Source organism: Protopterus annectens, chromosome 14.part0 (assembly GCF_019279795.1).
Source record: "Protopterus annectens isolate FY-2018-M chromosome 14.part0, PAN1.0, whole genome shotgun sequence".
Taxonomy (NCBI): domain Eukaryota; kingdom Metazoa; phylum Chordata; order Ceratodontiformes; family Protopteridae; genus Protopterus; species Protopterus annectens.
The window spans coordinates 341,989,381-342,007,712 of record NC_056748.1 but is presented as its reverse complement, the minus strand read 5'-3'; the positions used below and the strand labels follow the sequence as shown (position 1 = coordinate 342,007,712).

At 39.7% G+C, this 18,332-nt stretch overlaps 1 protein-coding gene across 1 annotated transcript in view; it reads left to right on the top strand.

Moving 5' to 3' along the window:
- The window catches only part of WDR11 (WD repeat domain 11), a 2,002,440-nt gene that overhangs the window by 1,332,306 nt on the left and 651,802 nt on the right, over positions 1 to 18,332 (top strand). The window contains exons 15-16 of the mRNA XM_044056072.1: positions 10,959 to 11,083; positions 11,354 to 11,501. Of these exons, the coding sequence (XP_043912007.1) occupies positions 10,959 to 11,083; positions 11,354 to 11,501 (273 nt within the window). The remainder of the gene's footprint in view (positions 1 to 10,958; positions 11,084 to 11,353; positions 11,502 to 18,332) is intronic.

Below are 18,332 nucleotides of genomic sequence, written 5' to 3'. Positions count from 1 at the left end.
AGAAATCATGGAGAAGGAAATGGAACTCATTTACAATATGTTTAGAAATAGAAGATACCCTAGATATATGCTTAAAGACACTGTAAAATATGTTAAACAACAATGGGGCAATAAATATTTACCATTATTAGGTAGATTATGTGTTGATAGTGGGGACAAACAAGTGATAAATATGGGTACGAAATCTAATAAAGTGGTTAATAATAGAGTGTGTGTTTTGATGTACACCCCGTATGTAAGTTTTATTAAAGAAATAATTCAAAGACATTGGGACTTGATAACTGTATCAGACAACATAGTTATGAAGTTAGGGAGTTATCCAAGTTTTGTATATAAGACAGCACCGAATATTAAAAGGTTATTAGAAAAAGCCAGTAATCATGTAAGTATCAAGGCTGACCAACAAAGGGACTAAGAAATGTGGAAGTTGTAGACAATGTGGGCGTATTAATGAAGTATTACATATTAAGCTTGAAGATATGAATCATACATATGTCTGGTGTAGGGCAGGCAATTGCAACACAAAGCAGGTGGTATACCTTGCCACCTGTACAGCCTGCCCTGCATTTTATATAGGAAAAACTGAAAGACAGTTAAAAAAACGTATTTATGAACATTATTATAAGATACAAGTGAAAAATAGGAACAATGCATTATATAGACATATATGTGATAAAGGGGAACAACCAGGGGCGGCTCGTGGCATAGGGCTGCCGGACTGCAGCCCCCTCAAAAAGAAAAAAGGGAAAGAAAAAGAAATGAAAAAATAAAAAATATTTTTTAAAATTGGACTATGCGCATAGACCGAGTCCCGGCTTATCGGTCTATGCGCATGCTCAGGGCAGCCCGGCCGTCCCCATAGGGGGACACAAGGAGCGTCTGTGGACTTTTTCAGTGCACAGACCCCAGGATTATGGGACGCATCCGGACTGCAAGAGGAGCAGCAGGGACTCGGGACAGTGCCTCAGGGATCTCGTCGGCGATCTCGCGGGTCTTCAGTATTGCGCGGGAAGGATGTATGGATTGTACGGACGTTAACTCTGGATGTATTCATTCAGGATTCAGGTAAGGTGCCTTTCAATTTACAATGTTTATTTTTCTTTGTGTATGGTGCTTGTGCTTTACTGGAGTTTGTGTATGGTGCTTGTGCTTTACTGGAGTTTGTGTATGGTGCTTGTGCTTTACTGGAGTTTGTGTATGGTGCTTGTGCTTTACTGGAGTGTGTGTGTGTGTGCTTTACTGGAGTTTGTGTATGGTGCTTGTGCTTTACTGGAGTTTGTGTGTGTGTGTGTGTGTGTGTGTGTGTGTGTGTGTGTGTGTGTGTGTGTGTGTGTGTGTGTGTGTGTGTGTGTGTGTGAAAATGCCCCAGGTGCTTATGGTGGTGTGGTAGGGAATGCCTCAGGCTCGAACCCTGTACCCTGTATGCAGGTGTTAAAGACTTGAGTTCCCTACCCACCACCATTATAAAATTTCAGATTTTTACCTCATATTTGATCTGATCTGTTCCTCATAATATCTGTGGTTTGTAAATGCTGTAATGCTTGATATTTGATGGTGTAGTAGTAGCATTGTTGCCTCACAGCTGCAGGTTCTTGGGTTTGATTCTTGGCTGGGGTTCCTTCTTTGTGGGGTCTGTATCTTCTCCCTGTGTTTGTGTGGGTTTGCTTTTGTGCCCTCCATGTTACAAAGACATGCGTGCATTATTTCTTCCTGGTTCTTGGCTGAACATTTGTTTGGTTGTTCCAAGTCAGACTGTCCTGATTAAAAATGTTAAATAAAATTGATAGGCATTTGAATTTCAGACTTAAGGGTTTCTGAATGTTTAATTCCATTTGATGGTGCAGTGGTAGTATTGTTGCCTCACAGCTATAGGTTTTCTGGTTTGATTCTTGGTTGGGGTGGCTTCTGTGTGAGTCTGCATCTCCTGCCTGTGTTTGTGTGGATTTGCTCTGGTGCCCTGCCATTTTACAAAGATGTGTCTGCAGTTTTAATCCCTCGTCTCTGCTGAAAATTGTTTTGTTCTGTCCAGTAAATTTGACAGGCATTTGAATTTCAGACTTCAGGTTTCTGAATGTTTAATTCCTTGCAGATTTGATGGTGCAGTGGTAGTATTGTTGCCTCACAGCTATAGGTTTTCTGGTTTGATTCTTGGTTGGGGTGGCTTCTGTGTCGAGTCTGCATCTCCTGCCTGTGTTTGTGTGGATTTGCTCTGGTGCCCTGCCATTTTACAAAGATGTGTCTGCAGTTTTAATCCCTGCGTCTCTGCTGAAAATTGTTTTGTTCTGTCCATGATAAATTTGACAGGCATTTGAATTTCAGACTTCAGGTTTCTGAATGTTTAATTCCTTGCAGATTTGATGGTGCAGTGGTAGTATTGTTGCCTCACAGCTATAGGTTTTCTGGTTTGATTCTTGGTTGGGGTGGCTTCTGTGTGGAGTCTGCATCTCCTGCCTGTGTTTGTGTGGATTTGCTCTGGTGCCCTGCCATTTTACAAAGATGTGTCTGCAGTTTTAATCCCTCGTCTCTGCTGAAAATTGTTTTGTTCTGTCCGCAGTAAATTTGACAGGCATTTGAATTTCAGACTTCAGGTTTCTGAATGTTTAATTCCTTGCAGATTTGATGGTGCAGTGGTAGTATTGTTGCCTCACAGCTATAGGTTTTCTGGTTTGATTCTTGGTTGGGGTGGCTTCTGTGTGGAGTCTGCATCTCCTCCATGTGTTTGTGTGGATTTGCTCTGGTGCCCTGCCATTTTACAAAGACGTGTCTGCAGTTTTAATCCCTGCTGAAAATTGGTTTTGTTCTGTCCGCAGTAAAATTGACAGGCATTTGAATTTCAGACTTCAGGTTTCTGAATGTTTAATTCCTTGCATAATTGATGGTGCGGTGGTAGTATTGTTGCCTCACAGCTATAGGTTTTCTGGTTTGATTCTTGGTTGGGGTGGCTTCTGTTTGGAGTCTGCATCTCCTGCCTGTGTTTGTGTGGATTTGCTCTGGTGCCCTGCCATTTTACAAAGATGTGTCTGCAGTTTTAATCCCTCGTCTCTGCTGAAAATTGTTTTGTTCTGTCCGCAGTAAAATTGACAGGCATTTGAATTTCAGACTTCAGGTTTCTGAATGTTTAATTCCTTGTATAATTGATGGTGCAGTGATAGTATTGTTACCTCACAACTATAGGTTTTCTGGTTTGATTCTTGGTTGGGGTGGCTTCTGTCTGCATCTCCTCCCTGTATTTGTGTGGATTTGCTCTGGTGCCCTGCCATTTTGCAAAGCGTGTCTGCAGTATTAATCCCTGCATCTCTGCTGAAAATTGTTTTGTTCTGTCCGGTAAAATTGACAGGCATTTGAATTTCAGACTTCAGGTTTCTGAATGTTTGATTCCTTGCAGATTTGATGGTGCAGTGGTAGTATTGTTGCCTCACAGCTATAGGTTTTCTGGTTTGATTCTTGGTTGGGGTGGCTTCTGTGTGAGTCTGCATCTCCTCCATGTGTTTGTGTGGATTTGCTCTGGTGCCCTGCCATTTTACAAAGACGTGTCTGCAGTTTTAATCCCTGCTGAAAATTGGTTTTGTTCTGTCCATGTAAAATTGACAGGCATTTGAATTTCAGACTTCAGGTTTCTGAATGTTTAATTCCTTGCATAATTGATGGTGCGGTGGTAGTATTGTTGCCTCACAGCTATAGGTTTTCTGGTTTGATTCTTGGTTGGGGTGGCTTCTGTTTGGAGTCTGCATCTCCTGCCTGTGTTTGTGTGGTTTGCTCTGATGCCTGCCATTTTACAAAGTGTCTGCAGTATTAATCCCTCGTCTCTGCTGAAAATTGTTTTTGTTCTGTCCAGTAGAATTGACCGGCATTTGAATTTCAAACTTCATGTTCTTCAGAATACATAGTAGCACAACCTTTTTCTAGCAATTTTCTAAGTTTATAAGATGAATATTTTAAATTTGTCCCTATTTTTGGGACTGTATTCCCCATTATTGGCTTCGTCCAGGTTTTGTGCTAAGGTTGACAGCTATGGCAAGAACTGAATTCACTGAATATGGACTGTAGAATTGTGCATATTTACTGATAAAGGTGCACTGTAGAATTGTGCATATTTACTGATAATGGTGGACTGTAGAATTGTGCATATTTACTAATAATGGTGGACTGTGGAATTGTGCATATTTACTAATAATGGTGGACTGTAGAATTGTGTATATTTACTAATAATGGTGGACTGTGGAAGTCTGAGTAGACTTTTTATGATAAATGTTCTCAACTGGGCAGTTTTGCCATTATGGGTGCATATGTTTTGTTTCATTGCTTACTGGAAAAATGTTCAAAACAAATTTAAAACACCCTCTAACAAGTGTACTGTATTGTACAAGGAATATAATTTTAGTACAATGAGGAAGGTGTATCAAAGAGCACATGTATGTTTCATATGCAAGGGGCCTATGATTCGAAAACAGCCCAAAATTAATCTTTATCTGCCACTGGCAAAATGTATTTTCTTTGAATGTGGGTTTCAATGAATGTGAGTTTCAAGGGCAGAGAAGTTTTAATGCTAAGTTTTCATTGTGAGACTGCATTGCTTTGTTTAACAGATTACTTAATGTTTGTGCTGTAAAATACAAAATAAAACTTTCAAATGAAGTCCAATCATTGAAGTAAAGCAGTATGCACATTAGTGTTTATGGTAAATGGGTGAAATAGCCAAGTAATGGTTAATTGGAATGGCTGCAGAGGCTCCAGTTCAACCATTATTTTGTCAGGGGAAGGGCAGCAAACTCAGACAGGCCCAGCTGAACTATACCTCCCAACTGTCCAGATTTTCAAAGAATGAATAGATTTTTGCTTCTTATTTTTGGTTTGTTGTTCATAAAATTTGTAGTTTTAATTCCTAAATGATTTGCCAGAAGTCACTAAATAATAAGTTTCAGACTTCATAACCTTCATAAAAATGTTAAAGTAAGAGCCGTTCTATCAACTGTCTCAATTTATACAAGAGCAATTTTTAGTACTGTTTATATAATATATTTGGCCTTGTTCAGATTTACTGCATTAACAGGTTGAGAGGTACATGCAAATAAATTGCTTTATAGAATTAGGCATAACCTCTCAACTGTCCCCAATTTTTGGCTCAAAATGTTGCTCTTCCCTAATAATCCCTCCATAAAATAGCAATTTTGGAAGAAAACATGGAGGGTTTACAATTAAGAAATAACTGTAATAATCAAAGTTATAGATTACTTGAAATGCATGTAGATTCTTTTATTTTGTCAGCTGCTCAAGGTAGCAGTACTAATATTAAAGTGTCCCTTCTTTGACAGGTAGAAGCTGTATTGTGTGTCTATTTTATATTTTTGCATCACATTTTGGTCCATTTTTCATAAAATTGTGTTTTTGGCAAATTAGTGACAAATCACTAAAGACTGAAGTTAGAAAATGACAGACATTTGAGTTTCAGATTTTATACCCTTCAGAAAATTCATATTAATGCAAGACCTATTCTATTATCTTTCTAAGTTTATTAGAGCAATATTTAAAAATTGTCCTTCTTGTTGTGCCTTTGTCCCACTTCTGTGTATGGCTTTGTCCAGATTTCTTGCTCTTGAAGTTGAGAGGTATGACAAATGTGTCAGGGCCATCACAGTCAGCCAGAGAGATTTCAAATTGTGACATGCTTGTTGCACCCCACTCCCCATGTAGTGACTCTGGATGTGTCCAAGCAAGGCAAGGAGTAGTTGTATCTACCTTGGATGGGGAGGACACACTGCATAAGTACTACAGTGGCTTTTCATCTGTCCTTGATTTTGCAGAATGGTCTGGTTTCTGTCATATTTTTGTACTGTTGATTTATGCTTATTACTCAAAGTGCCTGTTGCTCTGTGTTTAAGTAGCAATGCTTTAATGACCATAAGGTAAGCTTGTCTGACATCAGAAGATGCAAGTAAGCTTTAATAAGCATACTGTTAAAGAATTGCCAACATTGAAAGCCTTTCTGTTGTTGCCATGCAGAGAATACTTGACTAGATAATGTATAAGCCTTGGGTATTAAAGGACAGGATTCCATTATTTTAAAAGCTCATTACACTTGTTGGAGACTTCCAGTCATCTCTACAGGCTTTACCGTAAACTAAACAGAATGCCAATCATGTGTGGTCCATAACCTGTACAGTAATCCTTTAAGCAATGTATCTTGAGCTTGTTTCTTGTTTGCTTTTCATTTTTACTTTTATCATGTTTTCCCCATGAAGCGTTGTCAGGCAGCAGGTCTTTTTGGATAAGAAACATTTTTACAAGTGGGGGCATCACATAGATTTCTACTTTCAGCATGTTGCTTGGTACTTTAATAAAGCTGAATATATTATAATTAGAACTGCAGTGCAAGGAGAAGTAGTTTGAGTTGAGTGCTTCTGGTTTTTCTTATACTTGATTTTGACTGGCATTCCAGTAATGTATTTAAAAAGTAATTTATTTTTTCATGCCTCACAACCTTTTGTTTCCATCTAGATATTAAGTAAGCTGTCATGCAGCCAATGCATTGAAATATTTTTATTCTTCTACACTTATTTTTGTCTTGATTGGACTTTCATAATGATGGTTTGCCACCCAGGGCAGCGTATTTAATTAAAGTTAGTTTTTGTGGTTTTGTGCATAGCTCCTCCCCTTTATGGTTGACCACACCCCTTCCCTTTGACCCCGCCCATTCAGCATCTCCTGCAGCCCCCCTGTGATTTGAAGTCACCAGCCGCCACTGGGAACAACATATATTTAAATTTGCCATTATTGACCAGGTACTTTGCCAACCTTATGGAGGTAATTGGAAGATGTCACTGGCATTAAAAGAAAGTAATTGGCAAATACTTACAGATGCAACAAGATTCCCTGGTATTAATGATAGTATTAGTATTAAACCTTTTTTGATATTAGGTTAGTTACCAGTAACCGACTTGTTTGTAGTTCCCATATATAGTATAGTATTTATATACATTATTTATTATGTATGTCATACCTGTATGAGTTTATTTATATGTGCATTAGATAATTAATGTAACATACTATATTTTAACAAGTTTTTTAAATTCTTGTATTTAACATTTTATACATAACTTATTAGAACATTTATGTTTTTAAGGGATTGAAGTGCAATGTTTTTCTAACACAATAGGATGATGTTCCTTTAAATATATGTATATATATTTTTTGGTGCCATTTTCTGCTATTTAAACCTTTGTAAAATTATAAGTTACTAGTTCTGAGGAAGTCTGTATGCTGACAGATGAAAGCGCTTAACTCATGGATGTTTTATTCTTTGTAATATAGAATTAAAGTTATTTTCACTCTTCGAGCTGTGCTGAAGTTTATCCAGCCCTGCACCAGTTTTCGTATTTTTGGTTCTTTTCAATGGCTGGAGCCAGGCATTTTTGTGAATCCTCTGGGAGCAGTGGATAAGCCAAAGGGAAGTGCAGAGAACTGGTAATGCATAGATCCTGCCCTGAAGTGTAGATATTTCCTGCATGACTCCCTTATAGGAATGTGCAGATAGGCTTCTTTTAAGTCTAGGGTGACTAACCAGGCATCTTTGGCTTGCATAGGCAGAAGCTGCTGCAGGGTGAGCATTTTGAATTTTGTTACCACTAGGAAGGTGTTGAGAATTGAAAGATCTAGGATTGGGTGCCAAGTGCCCTCTTTTCTGGATACCAGGAAAAGTCTAAAATAAAATCCTTGACCTATCTGTTCCACTGGAACAGGTTGAATTGCTATTATAGAGGGCAGGGATTGACCTTGGTTTTGTACCTCTGCCCACTGGTTTGGAGGAAAGTCTGGGAACCCTTTTGGGGTTGCCAGAGAGTAGAAGTTAAATTTGTACCCCTGGGATACAATGTTGAGGACCCATCAATCTTTGGTTACGGAAAGCCATTTTTTTGCTTGAAGGGCATGTTTTCCTACTAGGGGCACAAGCAGTTGGGCAGTGGTGGGGAGTGGAGTTGAGAAGTCATTGGGAATTCTTTCCGTAGGGGGGTGGTTTAGCACTCCCTGCTTTAGAGGTGGAGGCACTCCATTGTTTAGATCTCTGCATACCCTAAGACTGTAGTCTGAGGGGTCTTTTTCCCCTGGGTTTAGGTTGAGATGCCCTAGAGGGGGCTGGAAAGCACCAGTGTTTCGAGGGGCAATGCCAACTGAATCTAGGAGGCTGTACCTGCAAGAATTCTTTTACTGTCTGCATAGATTTAGCTTTTTCTTCCATCTTTTTAAGAACCTCTTTTGCTCTTGTGCCAAACAGATAGCCCTTGTTCAAAGGAGCGTATAATAACTTTGATTTGACATGGTCTGGCAAGGTCTGCTCATTAAGCCAAGCATGCCTTCTCAGTACAGAACCCATAACTGCTGCCATGCAAGATGTTTCTAGGGCATCGAAGCCACACTGCAGTGTATGCTTGCTGAATTTGCTTGCAGAATGCATAAACTCATGCAATTCTTTATTTTCTGTACAGTCTGTAAAGGTAGCTATTTTTTGCTTAATAAGTTCCATAATATGTTGTTGGTACTTCAGTATGTGAAACTGACAATTCAAAGCCCTAATGGCGAGAGTTTCAGAGGTATATACTTTCTTACCCCATCTGTCCAAAGCTCTGGAATCCCTGTCCGAAGGGGTGGGATTCGTAGCTGTAGTTGCTTTGATACCTTTAGGCCCTCTGGAGATGACCTCTGTGTCAGCAGTAGGATTTCTGAAAAGGAATTTGTGAGAATCAGGTACTCTGTAGTACCTGTCTGGTTTTCTAAGAGCAGGGGGTAATGTATCAGGAGTTCAACTGGATTCCATAAAGACATCACCCAAAACATCCAGGACTGGTGGGATTGCTAAAGGCCTATGTTGTGGCCAATCTAGAAATTCTGAGTCTCTTTTTGGACTGAGGATAGTTTTGGCATACCCAGTGGAAATGCTGTCTTAAAGTATGTAAGATTTCCTCAAAAGAAAAATCCTCTGGAGGAGAAGCAGAGGGGATGGAATCCTCTGCATCTAAATCCTCATAAGCAGATAAGGGCATGTCTTAATAATCAGATACCTCAGAGTCTTCGTACTCTTGGTCTGTTAAAGCTACTGGAGACAGGTCTCTTTTTCTCTTAGCAGTGGAAGGCTGACTTCCCCTAATCATCATAATAATGTCCTCTGCCATTTTAAGCATTTGATGTGGCAAGGGAGCAGGTGCATGTGCTTTGGTCATTGTTTTTTTAGGTGTAGCATGTACTCTTGGCGTTAGAAACTCGGTAGTTTTAGACAAAACTCAAGACGCGAAAGAAGTCGTCAGTTTGAGTTGAACATCGGTGGTGCGAAGAACTTCCTCAGAAGCTGGTGCCTCCTCAGCAACTCCAGACCCATCCAAGGTAGAGACATCCGCCGGTTCTCGCAGCATACCGGACTCCGAACGGGTCTCAGTAGAGGCCTGCAAATCCACTGAAGCAGGCATCAGGGGCTGTGAGAGCACCTCACTGAGTACCGGCGAACTGGTAACTGGCTTAACGGAAGTGTCGTCAGCAGCTTTGAACCTGTGTGGTCTGTCTCTGTCTTTATCCCTACGTTTTTTCGGAAGATCAGTAGTTAGACTATTTTAAAACTCACTGGCTATGCCCTTGCCCGAATCCTGACTGACCTCAGCTTCCATCTCTCTTTTCAGCTCTTTCCATTACTCTTCCACATGTCCCTATCACTACTATTACCCCTCGTCTGTAGCTCACCTACCATCCACTTGGATATTACTTTTTCCTATAAATTCTACTTCTCTTTATATTACTGCAACCTATCATCTCACCTTGTATCTAAATCACCCAGCTGATGAAATCTGTTTCTTAAAACTAGTGCCCTGGCACAAAATGTTTATCAAAATTGTTAATATTGTAAATAGTTCAATAGAGTCTTGTGTGAGTTACTGCTTTATTTCTTCTTTAATTGTGCTATTCCTACTCCTGCAAAGATTTTGAAATAGAAATCCTCACTCTGTTATAGTTTTGCTAAATTAATTTTGCACTGTTACTATGCTACTTGGGAATAGTTCTCTACATGCTTATTTCTATCTTATTGTGCTATCTGTAGTTTATTTTTATTATTATTATTTACTAGTATATAGTGGAGCTTTTCTCCTCGGGCCTCTGCTGAAAATGGACATGTATCCAGCCAGACTAGCCCGGTCAAGAAATGTAAAATAAATAAATAAAGTAGATGGCTTACCGAAGCCATTTCGGAATATGGAAATCGAGAATGAAAGTATTTAGCAACAAAAAGGGCCTGACGACTAATAGTTCGGGCATTGAACAAGGCACAAAACTGACAGCAGGGTACGTTGTAATCTGGGCCTAAACAGATGATGCAGTAAGAATGGAAATCTTTGTGTGGTATTTGCTTTCCACAGGCAAGACAATTGTTAACTTTTTCTGACATCGGTTAGAGCAAGAAAAAAGGGTCCCCAACGGGTTACTTAGCTTTAGAAGGCTTCAGGATAACTCAATCTAGAAACAAAAACTCAGGTAGCGGCCGACCTGCACTCGTGCAAACTGCTTCTGCTTCAGGCTCTTCTGCAAGAAAGACTGATGTAATGGCGTCGGCTGCCTGGTTTTATACCCCTGATGACCTGATGTCATTCCTGGAGCGACAGTAACTGACGCAGCAATACTAAGTCTCTGGTATTTGGGCTAACTGAGGGCTACCTGCAGGCAGATAACCCAAGTGTGATGACTGCAACAGTGAAACACGAAGAACATCCTACAGTCTTCTGCATCAAGGATGTGTTTGCTACCTGTTATGTCACTGGCCAAGTCTCAGTCATATCATTAATCTTCAGTAGCAATGTTGCTGTTATTACAACATGTTTTGTTACAGTGAGTACCTCAGGCATTTTATAGTAATATTTGAAAAAAATGTGTACTGAACTTTTTATTAGGACCAGGCTTGTAAATATTTTACTGGTTTGCTCTAGGAATGGTCTCCATCTCACAACCTGAGGAGCTTGAAAAGAAAGCAGATTGCAGCCCGGGAAGCAATGGCCAGACAGACTGTAGTCTCTGATAGCGAAATAAGTAATGTGGAATCTTCTGTTATAAGGTATTACACTTTGACGGTCTAGAACTGATTTTTGCTATTAAAATCTCAAAAGCATGGGCTGCCCTACAGTCTGTAGAATGCAGATTGCATTTTTCTATGCTTGACCTACTGTTATGATATAAGCATTAGGCATGCTGTGTTCACAGTTTGTTAGATGCTAATTTGAAACTTTATTTAACCCTGAAAATAGCATAAACCAGCAGATTAAAATAAGGGCATGTTTAATATCTGTATTATGTAGTCATACTAATTTCTTCATCTTGTTTGCAGTTTATTACAGGATGCAGAAAGTAAATCTGAAATGAGCAACAGCATTTCTGCACGAGAACACTTTCTCTTTTCAGACCCCGATGGACAAATTTATTACATCACTGTAGAGGGAAATGTAGTTAAAGATGGAGTACGAATTCCTCCAGATGTAAGTGCATAAGAAACCTTATTCCTGCTGAAAAAGTATTAGAAGTAACACGAATGCTATATACCTATTAGAAGTAAAATGAATATTATAATTTTGTTCAGACCAATATTTCTTTTCATGAACATCTAAAATGTTAGTACCTGCTGCTTAACGCCAGATGCATAGACTGTGATTAAAACCATTTATTACACAATTAATTGCTTCCGCCACCACCAATCCAAGATAGGCTTCATCAATAAAAAAAACATTTTTTTACATGATTTAAAATAGTTTAAAATTGGCGCCAAAAACTCTTATATATCTATCAAATCGGAACAAGCAGGTACTAACTAATTTGTTGGTCTTCTGTTGTATTTGTGTCGTTTGGCTGCTATTGTGTTTTTAAAATGTAAACCTCATATAAGAAGTATTGACCATGTATTGATTTTGCCAGAGTAAATACTAGTAGTTAACACTTGCATAGTTTGTGTGTCGGCATGCTGTGAAGATGGTACTGTCTTGAATTGAATGCCTCTGCTTCAGGCTGTTTGTCAGATTTATAGCATATTGGTTACAGCTGTTAAAAACAGAAGACAAGCATGTATACCAAAAACCTATGTAGTTAATCCATTTGTCATCATACCTTATAGTGTACTGGATTTATTGAATATGTGGTGTTCTTTTAAACTTGTGATTAGGGGTGAGTAGGTTTGTGAAGGGTGATTCTTTGTAATACTGGTTAAGAGCAGAGGGTACTCATGTTATCAGCTACAAATTGTTTTTGGCCCCAGGACTTGCCTAATGGCAGACTAGATTCTAAACCGAAAGTCTTACCTGTTAGACTGTTTATATATTGTACTTAAGATTGACACAGGGCCATAACCACCTAGTGTTTCTGTTATAAGGTAGCCCACAAAACTGCACTAACCTGGCATAGCCAGAGATACTTAGTATGTTCCTGGAGATCCAGAGATTTATATTCCTCTGAAATCGCTGGACTGCAGGAGCAAACTGACAAGTCCATAAACATAACAATGTTAGTCTTCACAGAAAGATGCGTTTTCAAGAACTTGTTATAAAATCAGAATGCTTAGATTTAAGTCCCATGCTTGAATGTTTCTTTTACTTTGGCAGTCAAGAAATTAACTTGGCACTTGGAGCACAAAAACATGAATATAGTAGGGACTACTACTTGCCATGCTAAGTACATCTTCATTATAAAGAAATGAAGATCAGTATACATCTACTTTGAAAGAACGTGCTTTAACAGAATACATGTGTATGTTCACTTCACTTTGTAACATATGCTGTTCATTCCCACTGCTACAGTAGCCCTTAGGCCATATGGGTTGGTTCCCACTTAGGTAACCGACCCATTTCAAAAAAGTCTGGCTTCCCCCACTCCTTCACTCTGACTGCTGGTAAGCTAATCCCAAAGAGGGAAATCAGCAGTCAGAGTAACTCTTTCTTTAATACTTTCTTGCCATCTCGAGAAGGAGCATGTGTTAGGCTTCACAAGAGCAGCAGTTGGCTAAGTGCTTTGTTTCTGGCAGATAAGTTCCCAACAGGGAACCGTTCCAGTCAGAAATTATTGCCCTTTTTAAAAAATAGCATTTTATTTATTTTTTTTTTTACTAAAAGCAATGTTTCTCCTTCAAAAAAAAAAAAACAGTATTTTTATCATAGTATCAGAAATGTCCTGTCAGTGAGTGCTGTTTTTGGCTTAGAGTGTTTATTAAGGTATTTGGGGCTAATTTTGTGAAAAAAATTGTGTACTGGTTGTGTAAACTTTAAATTTTGTGGGACAGAAAAGCTTACGGAAGAATGGGTGTGAACTTTTGTGCCAGTGTGATGCTCATGCTCATTTGTGACAACCTACCTGCCATTTTGATTCTGTCTGTGTATGTGTGAATCCTTGAACAGTACTAGCTGGCAATTTCTGTTATTTTACGTTTTATAACCTGAGGGACTGGGGATAGTGTTGTGTGCGTAAGGTATGCTGAGTGTGAACACTCAGCAATGGCTTATCTTCTGACCAGCTCACTGTAGCGAAGCTTAACACTTCTGGTGCTTCTTTCTCTGTTACAGCACAAAAACTCACTCCTCTCCATCTGGCTGTTTTCCTTCAGTACTTAGAAAGAAAAGAACACTTAAGTAGTCCTTGCCATTGTTACAGACTCCGAGTATGCCTCAGCTGATAGTGGGTGAACAGGTACTGGCCATTGGTTGTTCCACAGACCACTCACTTTTACATCTCTGCTTTTTTCTGTTATAGTCCTTTTTGGCCAGGATGAACTGGGGGTTAGCCACATCCTTGGCTGTTACAGTGTCCGATATGGGCATGTGAGAGCCAATCTCTGTCTGGGTTTATGAGACGCACTGATAGATTCTTCTTGGAGTTGGTCTTCTGCTGGAATTCCTATTAAAAAAAAAAGTTAAACATTGTTCTTCTGATGTTTTTACTGTTAAAAAAGATGATTTTCTAACCCTTTCTAGACAGGCATTACTGGCAATAAATCCTGGTACGCAGAAACCTTTATAAATGGTATTCCCAGTGAGATTATTCCTGAGGACTCAGGGTCTGATGATTCTGATTCTGACAAAGGTAGGGCTTCTTCTCCTGAATATACAAGCCCAGCTCTCTGATTGTGAGGAAAGCTTTAAGTCCTAGCTGCCTGTGGAGCAATTGACTTTGGGTCAGACCATTGCCATGATGAATTAGGTGTTTTTTTACGGGAACAGCTATATGTTCCCTCTGAATTGAGGAGTTACTTTATGATATGTAACAAATGAATACGCCTCATTCTTTCCCCATCCCACCCATACTGCCAGCCTTGGAGGATGTGTTGAATGCTGCTTCTAGTTATCCTGATACTCGGTTGTCAGTCCCTAAAAAAGCAGATAAACTATATAAGATTAATAAATTACTTTTCTCTCATCTTAGGTTAGATCCAACTGCCATTTCGACTGTGTCTCTTGCAACAAACTGGTGTTAAGTACCAACCCTTCACCTGGTGATAAGAGTAAATTATTGGACAGTACAGGTAAGAGAATGTTTTTTTTTCTTCCACGTTTGCCTGCAGAATTCTACATTACCAGGTATATCCGTGGAAATTTATACTATGTCGTATGGTCAGCCTGAGAGAATTGGCTTCTACTTTTCCTACAGAAGAAAGTTTGTTTTTTTTTTTAAATCAAACTGTTTCGACATTTTCTCAGGTATCTAAATATGTTTTGAAGAGTGTGCATGATTGTGTGTGCAGATACTGTATTTAGGGTTTTTGCTACAGCTGCAGTGTTGAAAAGGTATGCTGGGGCATGTAACCAAAAGTTTGCTGATGAGGTAAAGTGAAGTCTTGGATTCAGCTGTAGATAAGGAGGGGTTGTTTGGCTCTTTTACTATCCATTTTTTCAAACAATATGATAAAAGATGGAAATTAATTCAGAGAGATTCTAAGATATTTCATCTATCCCAGTATAAATCTTACTGGTCTCCCTCTTACTCAAAAAAAAGCCAGATAAACAAAACTGACCCTTTTCTGGCAAATAAAATGCAAAGAGAGAGAGAGATGGATGAAGGGTAGCAACAATAAAGAACAAGCTCCTTTTCAGAAAAAGGGACAGACGAACAGTACAGAATGACTAGGCCAGCATTTCTTACCCTCTTCCCTCTCCCCTGGAAACAATCTTTACAAATCTGTCCCAATAAAACTGTCCCTCATTCCCCTTTGGCAAAATATTTTTTTTTTACTCCTGGATGTTAAAAGTGGTGCAGGAGGGTTACAGATGGCACTGAATACCTCTCCACCCTCCAGACCAAACAGAATGTTTTCCTCGGGTTCTTCAGTATTTACATACCCAGGGTAGTCATAGAAACAGTTCCTTTAAGTCAAAGGGGCAAAGGCTTCTATTCCAAAATGTTTTGATACCAAAGAAAGAAGCCTTTTGGAGACCAGTACTAGAGCTTTCATTTCTTAATCTCCACTTGAAAGTTCCAAAGTTGAAAATGTTGACCTTACATAACTCATTACCTCTCGTTCCTCATATGAGTTACATAGTAACTCTAGACGTAAAATATCCTTACTACCATATTCCCATAAAAATAAGCTTCAGGAAATTTCTGAGTTTCCCTGTTTCTGGTTTACATTATCAGTTCTCTGCATTGCCCTTTGATTTATCTAAAACTGCAAGTTTACTCATAAAATGTCTTGCCCTTTTCATAGCTTGTTGTAGAATGAATGACATTCACATTTTCCTTATTTCGACAATTTTCTGATCTATGCAGCTTCTTTATCCAAATGGCAATAGTCATTAACATAGGATACGTCTCTTTTGACCTGTCTGGACTCCCAAATAAATATTGCAAAGTCCTCCTTGACTCCGTCTCACAGGATTGTGTTTCTGGGAAACCTTATAGATTCTTCTCTTCAAATGTCCTTTTTAACACAAGACATGATGAATGTTTATTTGGAATTTTTCCTGAACTTCTCCCCTTGGTCTCAGACTGCTGAAAGAGAATTTCTCGAGATATTAGAGTTCACGGCTTCTATGATTCCCTTGATACTTCTTGCCAAATTACGTATAAGAAAAATGCAATGGCTTCTAAAAAAGGCATGCACCCAGCATTTGCATTCACTGAAGTATCGAATTCCAGTTTTAGTCTTTATTAAAAGGGAACTGTATTGGTGGTGACACCAAATTCAACTGAATCCAGGTCTCCCCATCTCTCTTCAGACCCCAAACCTATCTGTCACCACAAACGCATCAGATTTTGGTTGAGAAGCTTTTTTTGATGGGTAAAGATGCAAGGCCTGTGGAATGTTTCAGGCAGACCAAAGCACATCAACTTAAAAGAGACTTCTCATTCTTCAGATCCAGTTCCCACATGCTTGTCGGTTCCAAGCTCTGAATCAATCAGACCTTCTTCACAGGGGTAGCCAGTTCCAACTTGTTTCGAGCCAGTTACTGTAGAGGAACTTCTGATACCTCCCCTGAACATCCCACAGAGGAGATCCATCGTACAAGAATGTGCAAGAGGAGGGACATGGATTCCTCTTTGGAGCCTCTAACAGAGGATACTGATTTTGATGAAGGAGAAGGGTCTATCAGATCACCCCCGGATGATATCTCTTTTGGAGACATATTAGAGATTTTCAGACAAAAGGGTAGTGGGTCCTCTGAAAAGCCCTCTCTAGAGGAATCTGTATTTTTGGAATCTTTTGGTTCTGGCCCATGTATGTCTTGGGTTACCAAAGAGACCTGATAAATGTTTTGCCCCCCCCCCAAAGAAAGACTCCACTGGATCAAAGGTTTCCCAGTAGATGCTGTGGGGGTGGCAGCAGCAGCCACTAAAAAAGAGCTAGTAGAACAGAGCTCTTCTGTCCACCCACCAAACAGGGAGTCTAGAGCATTGGACAGATTCGGAAAGTGAGTCTTTGCCTTGGCGACCTTTACCTTGAGATATCTTAATCACCTGGCACATTTTACGAGGCTACAGAGAGATTTGACCAAAGAGCTGTCAAATACTGTGAGTCCATATCTGCAGAGGATTTCAAAAGAAAATCCTCTCAGTTGACCACTCTATTGTCAATTTCCAATGCTTCCATGAGGCTGATCTCACACACAGCTGAACACATCTCATGAGCTGCCAGTTCAGGCATTGCCATAAGGAGACATGCCTGGATGCAACAAAGTGACTTTTTGGAGTCCTTTAAGACTTTCTTCATCAACGCCTCCTTCGATGCCACATCATTATTTGGTCCATCGCTTACCCCCACAGCAAACAGAAAGGAAAGACTCTACCATGAGAATCAAGTTTTCTACCCCTCAATGAACCTTCTCCATGAATCAAAGAAGTGGTAAGAAAAATGTGGTTCTGGTTATCTCTGTGGCCATTCCAATATTCACATGGGAACAACTCCTCCAGAGGCAGAGGAGGAAGTTCCAGTGGGAGACATAACCCTAGAGGAAGAGGATGCTTTCCCAGTCAAGACCATTCCAGGGCTTCTGAAGTGCTGCCTGACTGTCCAACTCTGGAGGCAGTCCGGGGACGATTATCATTGCACCTGGATGCCTGAGAAAATATAACAGAAGATTCCTGGGTACTAAGGATAATAGCTATAGGCTATTTCATTCCATTTTTCCAACTTCCTATTTGCAAAAGGAAAGGTTTCCCAACATTCCACCCAGTCAGAGGACAGAAGCAGCGTTAGAAATTCAAAAGCTGCTAGACAAGAGTCATTCAGAGGGTCCCACCAGACCAAATGGAATATGGAACTTATGTTTCCTTTTAGGGCCCAAAAAGACAGGGGACATCAGACCAATTCTGGATCTAAGCAAATTGAATCAATACATGAAAAAGTAAAAGTTCTGAATGGTCCCTGTTTAGTCCATTTTGCCATTTCTTTGCAAGAATGATTGGGTGTACTCCATAACTCTTCAGAATGTGTACTTTCTCATCAAAATAAACAGGTGATCCAGAAGACATTTATGCTTTTGGCTGGGAGCCAACCATTACAATTTCAGAGCTCTGCCCTTTGGACTCACCACAGCCCCCAGGGTGTTTACCAGATGCATGGCAGTGTTGGCTGTTCACCTGAGACTCAAAGGATTCAAACTGTTTCCATATCTGGATGACTGACTCCTCACAGCTCCCTCCAAGCATCAGCCCATACAGTCCAGGGACTATTTGCTCCAGATTTTCCATACTTGGGATAACAGTCAGTTATGCCAAATCAGACTTGCTACCAGTTCAGAGCCTGGAGTTCATTGGCACACATCTGGACACAACAATGCAAATAGCATCACTACCAATTCATCACATATTCATGCTCAGGTCTCAAGTCCATCAGA